The sequence below is a fragment of the Tigriopus californicus genome, chromosome 8 (assembly GCF_007210705.1).
Source record: "Tigriopus californicus strain San Diego chromosome 8, Tcal_SD_v2.1, whole genome shotgun sequence".
NCBI classification, from domain to species: domain Eukaryota; kingdom Metazoa; phylum Arthropoda; class Copepoda; order Harpacticoida; family Harpacticidae; genus Tigriopus; species Tigriopus californicus.
The window spans coordinates 2,266,163-2,283,117 of NC_081447.1; the positions used below are offsets into that span (position 1 = coordinate 2,266,163).

Here is a 16,955-nt window from a genome sequence, read left to right on the forward strand (position 1 = left end):
GCAATCGAATTCACCAGCTCTCTACAATCAGCTTTTAAAAGAAGACCTTTTCGCACTCTTGTCTGTACGGTATCTTAAACAATTATCAGGCGCACTTAGTGTTTCAACTGGACTTTCAGACTCCACCATCCAATACCTAAAAGCGAGAGTGTCAAAGTTGTGTTCAAGAGAAAAGCTGGTGAGTGTGATAATTGATGAAATCTATTGCGCCAAACGTGTTGAATATGCTGGTGGCAAGTTTTATGGTCTTGATACTGACGAGTCCTCAAATACCCTTCTTTGCTTCATGGTTCAATCCGTCGCAGGAAGCTACAGGGATATGGTTGCCATGATGCCAATAACGAAAATCGACGCTACGTTACTCCATGAAAATTTCCAGAAGGTTGTCTCTTGTCTAACTTGCGTTGGGCTTGATGTTGTCAGTGTGTCAACTGATGGTCACAGCGTAAACAGAAAATTTTACGCGCAAAAGCTATGTGATGGCGAGTTAAAGGTGTCAATTGCAAGCTTAGTAACCGAACACGAAATGTTCATTCTTTTTGATCCTGTTCATTTGTTCAGCGTAAAATATACTTTGAGTGTCCAGATTTTGATGATCCGAAGACAACTTTCAAGCCATCTTTTAACCACATTGCTCAGCTTTACCACCATGAACTCTGCAAGCCTGTGAAGATTGCTCACAAGTTGAACAAGAAAGTGCTAAATCCATGACCCATTGAGCGGTCCAATGTCATGTTGGCCGAAAGAGCCTCTCATGAATCTACAATTGCTGGACTCAACTATTATGGTGATCGAGGATTTCCTGAGTGGAAAATTACAGCATCATATCTTCAGCTAATCAGAACATGGTGGGACATTGTAAACGTGAAAAAGTATTCTACTGGAAGGAGGAAACAAGATATGAATAAGGAGCCAATTTGTGACAGTGATTCGGAACAATTGGTCTTCCTCTTGAAATTCAGAGACTGGTTAGAATTGTGGGAGAAGACAGGCAAAAAAGAGACTAGACTCTCACCTGAAACATTCATGTGTGCGAAGCAAACGTCAGCCGCATTGCCAGCTCTAGCAAAGTATCTTCTGCGCAAAAAATATCTTTCGTTTGTTCTCCTCGGCAAAATCAGTAGTGATCATATCAAACGACGATTTGGACATTATCGACAACTTGCTGGGGCAAACTACTTTCTTTCTGTCCGGCAATTTCTTGAAGCTGAAAAGCTCATAAGGCTAAAAAGCCTTGTCAAGTTCAGCCACATGAAGACATGAGATCAATCTTTGAAGATGAGGAGCAACACAACCAGAGTGTCATTGAGCAAAGCTGCCATGAAATGCTATCACTAATCAATGAGCCGATAGACATTGCCTTCACTGTGGATAGAGAAGATTCGGTGGTGTTTTATATCGTTGGCTATATTGGACGTGGTCTATTAAGACACACAAAATGTAATTTTTGTATTGACCTCTTGTGCGAGGGTAAAGATGCGCCAGACATAACTTTCGTTAATGACGACAACAGCGAAGGTGCTTTGAGGTCTAAAGCTGCCTTAATTGAGCAAATTAACCGTGGTGGATTAGTGCGGCCTTCTGATCTACTTTTCATGTTCTGCCTTCATGCCCACGAGCTCCAAAAACTCATCTTTAAAACTGAAGATATTCGCAAGAAATTTTTGTCATTTTCCTGCCACAGAAAAATCTTCTCGCAGCTTCTTTCTATGAAGCTGGAAGCTGAGGAAACCACTTCGAACATGACAAATGTAGAGTGCTCCCAAGGACACAGTGTTAAGCCATTCATAATGCAAGCATCTCTGGCATTTTCCAATTGTATGTTTAAAAATTATGTATCAGAAGTCAATGACTCTCTTCATGACAGCAGAAAGAGAACAGAGTTTCAAAAGTCAAGTGTTATCGAAAAGAAGAAGTTGAAGTTGCAGTCAAACTGAATATTTTGTTAGTTCCTAAGGTGACTCGAGATGGTTGACCGTTTTCTATTAATACACCTTTGCCTATATTTCGCTATTTAGAACCTTGAACTTATTTCACATCCGGGTCCACTTGGTAATCAAGCAAGTCGAGAGACATCTCCTTGTATAGAGTTCTCTTTGACTACGATGACCTACTCTTGGCTGACCAGCTAGCTAACCTCAGCCAACATACACCAACTCGACTACAGGAACAAGCTAACATTAATGGAATGGAAAAGAACAAAAGAAGGTTCTAGAACTAAATTTTGTATTGAAAATAGGAATTGAAAAAAATGGCATTGTAATTCAATATATAGAAATTGGCTCAATCGGTCCTGTATTTGGCAGAGGCTAACTCACAAAGCGCCCTTTGAAGTGCAGAACGTAAACCACATTTCGTGCAGCGTGAGGCGTCTAATAGCGACCGCAAATATCGGAATCTCCTCCAAAGAAGAGTGTAAAATGTTGTCAGATTGCGTGATTGTTCGGCTAAAGACTTTTGCCAATAACCGGATCGGGCATCCAAAGTAGAGAAAATGATTGCATCGGGAATGATAAAGGTGACTATATCCCCGCTAGTAGGAACGAGATGAGTGGGAGATTCCACTTGCTTGTTCAATCGGGTAAGATCCGCACAGATACTCTTCCGTCCACAGCCAGACATAAAAGGTCCTGACTTATTGAATTCCCGTCATCAGTGGTTGGAGAATCCCGACCAAAATACACTTTATTGGGACGGGGTTTGGTTTTCTCCATTCAATGGCATACATAGTCAAGGTAATTCTGACATTTCTTGGGTAAATCTGTCAAAGGATCTCTTCGGACACGCTTCTCAAAATGTGTTTGAGTGAGTTATCCGACCTGTTTTTTATCTAGCTTTTTGGTTGGCTCAAACGGAAAATCCTCGACCCCCCTAACCTCTTTAACCCCAACTCCCACCGACCCACCTCTGGTCAAATACTGTGACACAAAGCCACATATTGAAGGATTCCAGGATTGTCAGCAATGGTGCCAGATGCAGCGGTTTTCCGCCAGATTGGGGTTTCCTGAAGTCGATGTCTGGGAAAATAGTTTGTCGGGTTGACGGAATTGGCCACGAAAACGAAAGGAATTGGCGGAATTTTGAGTTTATAAAAGATACAATTTGGCGGATATTTGCCTTAAAACATGGCAGGATTTGGCTGATGAGACGTTTGAACAACAAAATTTGTGGTTTTTTTTCTCTCCATGAACTCCTAGGACTTGCTCCTGTTGGTCATTTAAGTAATCTCGCTCCACTTGCAAAACAAAATTATGCGTTGGCTGGCCTAGCTAGCCGAGCAAGTCACATCCCTTCGACTTTTGCACCCCAAACGAAACAAAGAGATAGCTAAATATGTTTTCCAATTTCCTATCGCATTCTGGAAACACTCTCAAACAAAAGCCAAAAACATGGATTGATCTCTGAAGGGGCCTTTTGGGAAACGAAAACGACCACTCCATTCCAACCCGAAAAAATGCCAGGCAAGACAATAATCCAAAGAGTGAATAAAGATAAACAAATGTAACTTACGTGCATGGTATTTGCATTTCATCAAATAATTTTGCAAACTCTTCGACAAAACCCAAAAGAACGTAGAAAAAACTCTTTCCTAGCCATCAATAGTGCAAATTGAAACAGAAACAAATGCTATCCTATGTCAAGGTACCAATGTGCAGATTTAAGACAAATCAATGAAAAGCCAAACACTCATTTAGCTATCAAGAACAAAGGCAAGCACACCCTGTGATTTCATTATAAATACGATGCCAAGAACTTACTATAAAGGAGTTGAAGATCCAACTTCGAAACTAATTGGAGTCATTTCGTCCATGCTTGTAAGGGGGATTAAGGGTGGAACATGACATCGATTGTCACCAAGACCTACCGGGTAAAGATTCAAGATAAGTTTTTAAGATATCTTGTTTTGACCATTGATTGGGGTCTATACCCGAGTATCCCAAGGCACAGGTAGATTCACATGCACTGTTCAGATTGACATCACACTCCACGCTTTCAAATTGGGTAGAGGTGGAATTCACTTGCAGTTTTATGCATCGTTTGGAAACAATATGGAATTCTGCAGCCAAGGCGTTAGAACTGTAAATTTGGCCAAAGGCGGAACGTAGCTGTCCTTCGCAATTCGCGGGGGAATTACAGAATACCAAGTTTGGGTTGTACAGCGACACCCAATAGCTGCCAGAGCCTGAAAGGTGAAGGATTTAGTAATGGTTTAACAATGTGTAAAGTCAAGAAATGGACCGAACCCAGGATCTCTTGAATCTGTAGCGCGTCAACACTGCTTCCTATATTGGCCAACTCCATGCCAACATCTGAACACAGTTTGGGAGCGTGAGCATATCCATTGGATGATGCCACAGACCTATAAAACTTTAAAGTCCCAGGAGACTGAAATGACATTGAGGGCTGGCAAAGATGCGGAGCCGAATTGGGAGTTGTTGGCGTCACTGTTGTTGTTGCCGATGTCGTCGTTGTTGTTGTCATTGATGGTAGAATTGTGGAGGAAAGGTTGCTTGAGGAGCACTTCAGCTCGCAGACAACCAATTTGTTGCTGTTGCATTCTTTGGTTTTAATTTCGGCATCTTTGGCAACAACACACGCCTGATTTTTGTTAAGATCAATACCTCCAAAATTTGCTAAACTTATATTGTCGCCATCTCCATTTGTCAGACTTTCGTCGAAGCAATCCCCGTCGTCACATTTGATTTCATAGGAGTTGTAAAGATCAATCCAATATTCCACATCTACATTCACAAAAGGGAGTTAAAGCCAGCCCAAAACCCAGCCCACTAATAACAAACCTCAGTGTTAGGGCAGCTTTACACTAGGATGGAAAACCAGGATTGAATCCGGTTTGAGGAATGAAGTAAGGCTAGTGCTGAGGTGAGTCGGCAAAAGACTTGAGTCCAGCAAATGGTTCCCAGTTTTTCATTGTACTCAAGCTGAACACAAAGACTCATACACCAACAACTCTTCCCAGCAATAGTCCTATTTCAATTCTCAAACCGGATTCAATCTCGGTTTTCCATCCTAGTGTAAAGCCGCCCATACTCTCGTACCAGTAACCACATCTTTGATGGCGATCAAGTCGGCCGTGGATCTTGGGGAAGGTAGAGTTAACCCATGAGTTTGGCATTGAAGTTCAGCTTCTGACTTTGTGATCGTTCCATACAGATTGAAATACAAATTTTTATCGCCACAAGGAGCTAGAAGAATGGCACTTAAATGCATTGGTTTTGAATTACATTTTTAAGGAAGCAAATGAACGTGGTTTCAAGAAAACAAATCGGAGAAACCATTAACATCTGTTTTTACATGTCTTACGCGGTTCTGTATCTTTTTCGCAAATAACATATCCTGCTTCGTTGCAAGATGCTTCCTCGAATAATTGCTCCTCTGTGTCATACAAAATACACATCTCTTCGTCAATATCCAAGTCCAGATGGTTCAAGTCTGCCAACGTTCTTCCATATCCATTTTGTAGCTTAGCATTGCATTTCATGTTGTATTTTGATTTGCATTTAATGCCGTCCTTGTTTTGTAAGCTCACATATACCTCTGTATCTTCGCCAGAAGTAAATGCGTCTTAAAACAATTGTTTAATGTCTTTTCAGACCCTCTAATGAATTTCATGATTTGTTTTTTTACTAACCAATAGCTCTCTTCGTGCCATCAAATTCAAATGAAGTTCCTATCTTAGCCAAGGAATATCCTGATTGACAGGATTGACAGAACGTTAGAGCATTCTCAAAGTTCAACTCTGTCATGGAATAGCTGTAGGTTTTCAGACCAATTTCTTTGGTAGTCAAATCGCAAACTGAAACAAATGGGTGATTATTGAGGGTTTTAGAGCCAACAAAATTGATATCGGTTGGTTACCACACATAAATAATTTCACGCAGAAAGTTCTGAATTTCAAATAAAGTTCAAATAAAGAATTAAATTTGCGGAATGAATGTAGGTCGATGGTAAAATATATACTATGTAATTCGGAGGGTTCGGTGAACATGTAGTATGGCGGAATGTAGAAACGAGAATGATGATGTGGCAAAATGCGAAGAGGGAGAAGATCGGCATTAGTAATCGGAACGATTGAACAATGTTCTCTAAACCTATTATTCGTAATCACCCCAACTCCCCCTGTCAAGATATGCAATAATTAGACAATCAAAACAATGTAACATTGCATATCGCAATCAAAAATAATGAAGACGCTTCGGTTGGCTTCGACTTCTTGTCCCACGTCTTGGGAGGTCTTCTTCCTGGGTTGAATGATGAGTATCATCTTGAGCCTTAGTGAAATCTGGACCATCTGGAAGGCACCTAAGAAATTTCCTATATCTCCAAGATTTGCTTCCGTTCGGGAAAAGAAGCAAATACCGGCGCTTGAATGATTTTAGGATCTTGGCCTTTTTCTCCCAGTGACGGGTTTGGGGATCCTGAACGACAACAGTCTGTCCGACAAATAAGGGATCTAAGGGGCGGGCAGAACGATCGTAGAGTTGTTTTCTGGATTTATCCACCGCTTGACGTTTCAACCTGGCCTCCTTTGCGCCATCAGTCATTGGACTCTGCAAAACAGACTCAAGTGTGGGAATCCGTGAACGCAAAGGACGGCCAAAGACCCGTTGAGCTGGCGATAACCCATCGCTTAATGGGGTATTGCGAAATTCCAAAAGAGCTTCGGCAAAATGTTCAGAATGAATACCTCCCCCCGTCTTGGCCAACATGTACTTTATGGACTTGACCATGACCTCGGCGTGGCCGTAACTCTGAGGATAGTATGGGGACGATGATTTCCAGGTTACTCCCCATCTCACCAAAAACTGAGTGAACATGTTGGAAGCGAATTGAGGTCCATTGTCCGTACGAAGCACATTCGGAACTCCAAACATGGAGAAGATCCAGGAAAAATCCCTCATCAAAGTCGACGATGCTGGCGAGGTGCCGTACTTAACAACTAACGGATAACCAGAAAGTCTGTCGCTGTACACGAGATATTCATGCCGACCATAAGAGAACAGATCCGCACTTACGACTTGAAACGGACGAGTTGGAAGGGGATCCTGCACGAGTGGTTCGGGTTGGTGAGAGGGGCGGAAAAACATACATTGGGGACATGCCGCAACAGTGTTGGCGATGTCAGACAAGAATCCGGGCCAGTAAACTATCTGTCTGGCTCGTCGCTTCGTTTTTTCCACACCTTGGTGGCTGGCATGAAGATTTTTAAGGATTCCCTTCACTCCGGATGGTGGAATAACGATTTACTTTCCACGAATCACAAGTTCATCTTCAACGGAGAGTTCTGAGGAAATCTTAAATAGAGAGACATATCCGGATTTCGTAGCCTGAACAGAATGATTCAAGATAGCCAACTTCAGCTCACCATAAGCCTCATCCGTAACTGCAAATTTGATGACGTCGTCCAAAATCAAATCCGGATGTTCCAAACGCAACGAGGCTATCACCAGATTTGAAGATTCATTGGGATCCTCCTGATCAACAGGATCGAGTTCAGGGTCGGAAACAGGGGCACGGGAAAGAGCATCCAGGATGGAATGCTGAATGCCCCGTTTCCAGTTAACTTCAAAGTGGTATCCCATGAGACGTGTTCTGTAGTTTAATACTCTCGGATTTTCGACTTCTGCCAATGATTGGCGATTGAAAATTGGTACCAATGGTTTATGGTTGGTAACCACTCGAAAATTAATTCCGGTAAGATAAAGAAGGCATTTTCGTATGGCCCAATAAATGGCCAGCGCCTCCAATTCCACCATTGCATATCGGCTTTCACAATCTTTTAGGTACCGGGACCCACACTGAATAAGTTTGGGTTCCTCACCTTTGAATGTTTTTGTGGTGGACACCTTTAAATTGAATGAGGGCAAATCCGAGGCCAAGCCTCGATGCATCAGTCAGAAGAACACTCTCCCCAAGGACGGATCAAACATGGTTAAAACAGGTGGCGAGATCAAAGCGCATTTAACGTGCTGAAACATTTCAGTATGTTCGGGGAGCCACGAGAAATGATTCTTAGCTTTCAAGAGATCACGGAATGGCGAGGTGAGAGAAGCAAGATTTGGCAAAAAATTTCCCAATTGATTTACCAAACCCAGAAATGACCGAAGGTCGGTGAGAGTGGCGGGAACAGCGAAATCTTGTATAGCGGCCACCTTGGAATGATCCACTTCAATGCTTCCCTCGGAGATGTGATATCCAACAAAACTTATGGAAGTGGCTGCCAAAATACTCTTCTCCGCGTTAACCGTAAGACCATATAAAAGACACCGCTCCAGTATATCGCTGACCTTTCGGACGAGATCCGGCAAGGTTTGAGATCCGCAAGCCATATCGTCTACAACCTTTTGGAGGTCCAATCCCGACATGGCGACATCTCCACGGTAAGAAAATGAATCACCAGTCGAGACGAAACCCATTGGGGATCTGAGAAATTTAAATTTCCCAAACGGGGTCAAAAATGCTGTTAGATGTTGTGATTCCTCAGCCAAGGGCATCTGCCAATATCCCTTGACCAAATCAAGTTTAGCGAAATATTTTTGCTCGGGGGTAAAACCTGTAATTGCCTCCGCAGGAGTCTTAGTTGGATGAACACTTCGCTTCACTTCAGAGTTCAGACGAGTGAGGTCCACACAGAGCCTCATATCTCCATTGCCCTTGGGGATTGGTACAATGGGATGGCACCACACGGCGGGTACGTCGCCAACTGGTGTGATAATGGCTTGATCTACCATCTCGACAAGAACCCTCTTCACTGGATCTTGCATTGCAAATGGAATCTGTCGGGCAACATGAATGCAGAATGGTTTTGCGTCATCTTTGAGATGGATCTCCATCGGATCCCCCACTACGGGTCCAGTCATTGGGCGGAGAGACTTCGAATCAAAAACTCGGGAATATATCTCCTTGAGTTTTGAGTCGATCAATTGGAAGTCCTTGTGGGAACCATCAGTCGGTAACTTTGCAATCCATAGTTCCCTCTTTTCCCAATGAATCAATGAGGATGGAGCCGAAAGTTCTTCGCTGGTAAGTAGTACGGATGCAACCACAGCTCTTGGAAAAGGGAAATTATCGCCAATGATGGTCATTGCCTTGCATGCCTTCAAACTAAGGAAGGCCCCCTGTAAACCAGAGCAAACGGCAATTGGAATGTCATGAACGGTCACATTCCCGACTGATAACGCAGCATGAAATCTCCCGAGCTGCGTAATTGGTTTACCATCAATCCCAATTACTTGATCTGTGAAATTCTTGGATAGAGAGACGACCTTACTTAACCCGGAGCAACGGAAAATATCGGAGCCCATGACGGATAAGTCTGCTCCAGTGTCCGCGCAAAATGTGATATTGATGGGATTTCCATGAAACCCAGACGGTGAAACTCCGATATCAATCTCGTTAGAAACAGTATCAGGCAAATCCGAAGAGGTAGCCCGTATTTTCAAGGAGCTCACACGTGATCCAGAAGTATATGAATGCCTGAATTCTTGCCTTGGTTTCTTTTCGTTAGATTTGGTCCTGCACACTTTGTCCCAATGACCTTTTTCCTTACAAATGCGGCACGTGCTACTTTGAGCAGGACATTTATCTTTCAAATGGAATGAACGTCCACAATAACCACATTTCTCAGACGGTCTGTAATTTGGGTTTTGACCCTTTTGAAGACGGTAATTCGATTTCGATCGGGCTGCGTTAACATGCGAAATTCCTGATGAACTCATGTCTTTGGCCCCATCACGAGAAGTTTCAATTTCGAGAATATGGTGACGTGCTTCTTCGAAAGTCTTGGGGTTACGTTCCATAATTGTTGCCTTGTCTGATTCACTCGTCATAGCCTGGAGGAGCAAAGCAATCAACAATTTGTCCTCCGTTATATGAGCAAGATCAGCGAATTCGGCCAGATCCTTAATGACGTTGCAAAGACTCGTGTAATCTTGACTGTCACGTTGATGAACTCGGAGCAAATCGCGCATATCCAAATGAACACTTCGCAAGCTTCTTAGATGATCTTTTATGATCTGAAGGATCTCGTCCACTGCCCGGCCTGTATTGGGTTTTATACTCAGAGAATGATGAATGATTTGCATAAAGCCAGGACTGCAACATTCCCACAACAATGAAACTTGGGTTGCTTGATTGCGTTTCTCCAAAGCTATTAATGTGGCATAGTTATCCCANAAGCTAATAATTAGGGAGCAATTATTGAGCAAAAAATATAAGTGAAATAGTTAAATGTTCCCATATTTTCTGATTGAATAGATTCTAACGCCTAATCTTATACTGAGTCGTTTTATCAATTGCCCTAATTTTACTCAAATTTATCACTTGAATATTAGTAAGGTACAATACATAATGAAAAAATCCATTAAAAAAAGTAGCAGATTAAAGATAATGTTTGACTACCGGCTACACTCATTTTTAATTATCCGTTCTTAGGTAGATATCGTCCACCATTTCACATTCATGGTTTGTTTTCGTCTACAATCATAAATGACATGAAACAAAAACTGATATCTAAGTGATGCTTTTTTGATAACGCCAACCAGTTGTGATTTAATGAGAGCCATGTTTTGAACCATTCTCAAAACTTAAGTGCCTAATCTAACTTTGAAAATTGGCTCTGGTACTTACTGTCAGCGTTGAGTAGACGCACAAAATGATAAAGTATCAAATGCCATGATAATACTTTCCCTTGTAAAGGCATGTTAAAAAACAGAAAATCGAAACTTGACATATGGATGGCAACTGCTAACTGAAACGTTACTGAAAATGTACCCTATATATAAACCTAAAGGCTCACCTCTAGAGTGCAATGTCAATTCCTAATTACAAAGTGAGGCAAGACTAATGAACTACCTGAAGGCAATTGCTTTCCCATTTAGTTCCTTTCAGAACATACGTGTAAGGTGAAGGTTTGACAATCTAATTGTAAAGAATAGGACTTTTCTGGTCCTCTCCCTGGATATGACGAAACCTAGAAAAATCAAGCCTACAGAAGCTATTCTTAAAATACGATACATTTATGTTGCAATGCATTGGATTCAAACATTCGATCAACTACTTTTGGGTGACATCAAGTCAGAATTGTACTCTTTCAAGGGTACTAATGGTACCCTATTAGAGAGGCCTTGAACAGGTGTCCCAACAAAATGAAAAGCAATCTTACACAACAAGCCTTGTAATCAATCTCAATAGCTATTGGATTCTACAAACAACACACCTGCTCCTTTCAAACACTCGAAAAATGTGCCAGATGAGAAGACAAAAACCAAGGGAGGGAAGTAATGGTGCGTCTACACGAGAAACATTCTGCCGCAAAGTTTGCCTAACAATTTCGGAAATGTTTGGTATTTGATAAACAGTTCATCTCTGAGCCGTCTACACGTGAAACTACCCGATCAAAACGGTTTGACAAAAATTTTGATATAGATTTCAAATCAGAAAAAATAGCAAGTGATCGTATCATTTCCCAATGGGTCATTCATTCAATATTTATGTTATGCACGGTAAACAACATGATTATTATAATGAACATACGGAAAACTGAGGAATGAAATTTGAAAAAAACACCGATGGGCACTATCTTGATGAGAATGTTTCGCTTTCCAAAAAGGTCCTTTATTTTGCCCATTTCAATCTGTGCGGTCATATTTTGGCTGAAACCGATTACTACTTGAAGGCATGTTTTGCCCCGTTCTATGAACTGTACCATAAGCCACCTTTCGAAAGGTTTTCGACATTCATTTTGACTATAAATCATAAACCAATTGTTTGGAAACGAGAACCCGACCAATTTTCCACCTCATTATAATCGTGAATAATTGGACAACACATCTCTAAGAGTATCATAAACTATTTAATAGCAGAGTACAGGTCGAAATATGACACCGACATATAGTTCAAAGGTCATGTTAGAAACGTTAACACAAATCTAGTAAGAGCATTAAACATGACAAAGACAATTTGGATATTTATATGCAGTTAACATTACAGATGGCATTGACTAAAGAGTTGAGTTTTATAGAACATATAAGGACCCGCCCACAAGAACAAACGCCATTTCACAGGGAAGGTGATGGTCATGGGCAGCTTTAAGGTAATGAGTCAGTGGGTAGGACTCGATCCGTTGAGATCCGACTGATCTGGCTTTCACGGCTAAAATTGGCGGGCAGGGAAATGGACGAAAGAGCAGCCAAAAATGGCTGGCTGGTCTGGAGGTTGGGGTCTCAAGGGTGTATGTAGAGGGCCAATCATGGGCGTGTGTGTCGGCCGAGGGCTGACTCATAACTGGCCAAGGATCTCCAGGTATGGGCCGATGATTCCGTTGGCTCTAATGATCTGATCCAACTTGAATCAGATTAATCTTCTTTGGACGAGGTCAAGGAATCCATCCATTCCATCCATCCATCTAGCCTTGGGTTGGCTCGCTCAAGTATTGCTCAAAGACCGATGTAAAAGAAGGGGCCGGGACCATGATTGAGCTGAGCCTGAGGACAAGCCCAGGGTGGGTGGGTTGACTGGGGTCGACGCTTCCATTGTCTGGACGGGAGGAGATGACTCCCGATTTGGGAGATAGGCGTTGTTGGTTGTTGGTTGATCGATCAATCATTCAATCCTCGATAGAAGATGGAAGTGTGACTACTGAATTAAGAGGGGATGGGATGACATCTGATGACTTTGAACATTGATTGACAATTCCAGGCCCCTTCATACTCAAAGTTGGGGTTATCCTGCGTCAAAATGAACCACAATAAATACATTTTTCTTTGTTATAAACCATCATGGATCGAATGAGTTAAGTTCTATACTGGCGGAAAATGGACACTTTGGTTGGAAGGGCTGGGGAGGATGCTGTCGTCCATGAAATATTTGCTCTTTGGCAAACAAACTTTAAACATGTTCAAATCGAGAAATGTTTGTGAAATACTTGTGAAATGGCAAACAATGTTTGTGAAATGGCTAATTATTTGCCCAATTATTTGTCGTGTAGACGCACCATAATTTCGGTTTCTCTCTTTATTACGCTTGACTGCAAGGGGTGGATTTCATAGTCAAAATACCAATATTGTTGATATTTAATGTTGTCTACTTTGTTGAAGAAACCCCTATTTATCCATATTCTCACTTTGTACAACATCTACAACACTACATCTAGTACAAAATTTGAGCTATTTTCTCAATTTCTGGATCTGAATTCTGGATCTGGATGGTTTGTTCAGGGAAGGCTCGTCAAATTTCTTCCTTTCCCGGTTAGCAGAGGCTTGAAGTCTCTCTAAATGCCGGTCAACAACGTCAATACGCTTCACAGTTGCCTCGTGGAGATGAGGATTCCCTTTAAAGTCCTTAATATAATCGAAGTCTTTGGTTTGGACAACATGTAGTAGTTGTTGGTCATATTGAAGTGCTCGGCGAATGTCTGAATAGGCCAAAGCAGCGCGGGACCTCAAGACCAAAAGCTCAGATAAACTGGCCGAGTCACTGGAAGGAGGGATTCCCAGCAAAGTCCGTGTTTCTTCTAATGAACCGGAAAGTAAAGGACAATTGAGAAGCCGTTCTAATTCCTCCAGGGCAAAACCAAGTAATATGCTGCTTTTGTTCGCCTCTCTCAGACAAAAGGTACGTTTGTTTAAACCTTCCGAGAGCTTGACCAAGTCAGTCCGACGGTGAGAGGACTTAGCCCGAATATCTGAATAAAATAGAGATATGCGAGAATTGAGATACGACTCCCAAATATAAGCAGAAATTGGAAGCAAAAAGTGGAGAAATTGGGGAGAAAAAAAGAGACAAATTTGAAGGAAAAAGAGGACAAATTGGGAGGGGAAAAAAGGAGAAAAGGAAAGAAAAATCATCGAAATGAGCGATTTCCGATCCACCAAAAGAGTGTAAAATGCAACAAAAGATGGAGCAGTAGCATGCAGCTGTGAATTAGGACGTTATATACGACAAACGGCGCCACTCTTCTAATCCATCGGATCAAGGGGAACGAGAGACTGAATGTACAAAGTTGAAAAGAACTGACCTGGGTCATGGGCTGTTAGCCCAGAGCTGGCGTCTCCAACAAAGTGTCCCAAAGGATGGGAATGAGCCAAAAGACCAGAGGATTGAGGAAGACTTGTGCCACAGGAACGGGGAATATCGGGGATCCCACTTGACCGGGTTCCATTCCACCATTAGACATGGGTTGAGTGACGGGCAAGGTGAGGGAAGGCAGACCAACGGAAGGAGACATCAACAGAGGTTGCGGAGGGGTGAGCTTGTCGTCCAGAGTATCCCCGAGCTTTGAGAGCATATCGGCCTGACAGAGGATGATAGCCTCAGTTTGCTCTTTGCTAGAGTCTTGGAAAGATTGCTTCATGTCGTTCACTATAGAGTTCAATTGAGCTAAGAGTTCTTGATTTTTTAAAGACATTGCGGATAGATCCACAGGAGACGTTGGGGAAAGTATTGCGAAAAAGGAACAATAAAGTTCGGACGTGCTCAGACTTTGATGAACCACCGGGTAATGACCAATGTGTCTGAAAGAGTAAGGAATAAGAGCAGTATGCAAGTTCTTGAGAGCAGATTGCAAGTTTGTCCAGGAAAAACTCAAAACCTCTTATATTACATTCGATACGTATAAATGTCGTGATTCAAAGCGCACGAAAACAGGAGTAGACCCCGCTGATGAAAATCAGCCTCTTTAATGCTGAACAAAAACTGAAATGCTGCCTTGGCTAATACCCCCCCCCTAGATTGCGTACAAATTAAAAGCTATTTGCATTTTGTATACGTTCTAACGAAAGCACATCACATGCTTGCCTGTTTCTACCGATGAGGCACTGTTGGTATTTCAAGAACATCATTAATTCTTACCTTCCTAAAATAAGTTTATGGTGGACAGTCTCACTTTTCCTCGTCTCTAAAAATACGAGAGCGCTCTTAATCTCGCAATATACACACTAGGCTTCTGCTAAAAGCAGATTTCTGTGGGAGTTGCTTGACCTTTTGTAAAAGTGCTGAACTAGGCGGGTTCCAAATAGGTGAAGCAATGTGACGATGTGGCTCAACGTTCGGCGTTGACAGAGATGGCATCATGATGCTACGGTATCTCTGGATTTAAACGTCAAATAATCACTTTAAAACCATTTACTTGGAAAGTTTCACCCCCTTTCAGTAGAAATGCTCATTGAATTTCCGTTATTGTACAGGGTGCGGGACCAAAATTAAGACTAAGGTTTCTTTGACTCTGGTATCATGGCCTGACAATCTCCACTGACCCTGATGATATCTGTGGTCCTTTATGGTAACCGAATGACAGCACAGAGCAGTGCTGCCACGTCGCCACAAGCTAAAAACGCCAGATGACCCCCCAAAAAAACTCCGATGCAAGACATTCACCGCCAACTATATGTTTTTAAAACGCCAGAAAAACGCCAGATATTGTCTTAGTATACGGCTAGTCAAATAAACGCGTTCATGGACAACTGACGTTATTCCATGGAGTAAAATCAAAGACAACATGCCCAGCCAAACCCCACAGTACATGCATTGGATTTTGACATTTTTCCATTTTACATGCTTGTCTAGGCAATTAGCATTATGGTATTGAGCCAATTTGATGTGCATTCACTGATTAACACCAAACATGCTCATTTAGTAAGATTTTTTAACATAACTCGCTCAACATCACTCGATTATTGAAAATTCAATGGGTGAATGGTGCGAGTTGACTATGATGTTTGTTTTAGTTCTCTCTCCCCAAAATGCCCAAAATTAGGGTGCCGGACCACATTTTTCCTTGAATTTCCTTTACTTGACGTCCCCTATTCTAGGGCACTTCAATGTACAATCAGATGCTTTTCTGCGTAAGTTGATTTTATTAGCCGTACCTTAACTATTTGTGTCATACCGGGTGTGATGATATCGTTCGTACACTTTCCTTGCTTTTAGGGCTCCATTTTGGGTCCTCTCCTTTTCATTATCTTCATTGCTCCGCTTCAGAAGCTTGGTAGAAGTAATGTCAGTATCTCTACCTATGCTGATGCAAGGACACTAAAGCAAGGAAACGCCACTTTTTTGTGATCACTAAACCTTTCCCGCCAAGTAGGGCCTAAACTTTTGTGGCTGAATTTTTTTAATGTCAATTATTGGCATAGTTATTGAACAAAATATGTGACTAATATCATTTTCGTAACCATTGATGGTATGTGCTTAAAACCAGGCATTTAGATAAACTTAACATGACTATAAACATGTCTTAAATAACAACAACTGAAAAGTACTAGTTAGGTTTTCTTGATAAAGCAAGAATTTGCTCAAAACACAATCATCAATTCTCTTTTGCCGATGATATTATAAATAGAAAATAGTTTGCTATGATATGGTTCTCACTCTGGGAATGGCCCTCAATCAAAAAGCAGACATACTGTAGCTCTGAGCAACATATTGTCCTTTAAACTCATGTGGAAACTTCATAATCATGAAATAATAATTTTAAGAGATATGATACCTGTTTGATTTGACTATTTTGGTATTTTGGATGCTTTTGCAAGAAAAACAATTTATAGGAGTCCAAAGTTCCAATTGAGATCTAGTCTACTGTACTTTGGTATTACTCTGTGCCCCTTAAATAATGCCTACCTTTTATGCAAACTTCCTAATAAGTAGAAATTTAAACTCTACAAAGAGATAACTCATTCATTTTTCACCAATGCCTGATGTTTTTTGCCTAATGTGTGGGTTAAGACAAAATTATCAATTGTCCATCCCAGATATTTTAATATGTTAACATTTATGCACATGCACTTGAATTGCTTATTCCATGCATTTCTTTCATATTTTGTTAGTGCAAGTTCCTCATCAATTAACAAAGTGATTTTTGTTGATTTTCTATCTATGCGTATTTTTGAGCCAGTTTTACGCAATATTTCACTGATTGATTGTTTTTGATTAATTTGATG

The 16,955-nt window shown here is 41.5% G+C and overlaps 1 protein-coding gene across 1 annotated transcript; it reads right to left on the bottom strand.

The window, feature by feature from the left end:
- Positions 1 to 2,121: 2,121 nt before the first annotated feature.
- On the bottom strand, positions 2,122 to 10,856 carry LOC131885531 (uncharacterized). Its single transcript, XM_059233595.1, has 4 exons — positions 10,648 to 10,856; positions 5,651 to 5,815; positions 5,323 to 5,583; positions 2,122 to 5,204 (listed from the first exon to the last, which is right to left on the bottom strand). Exons 1-4 carry the CDS (start codon positions 10,748 to 10,750, stop codon positions 5,029 to 5,031), a joined length of 705 nt encoding a protein of 234 aa, XP_059089578.1. The 5' UTR covers positions 10,751 to 10,856; the 3' UTR covers positions 2,122 to 5,028.
- Between the last annotated feature and the right edge of the window lie 6,099 nt (positions 10,857 to 16,955).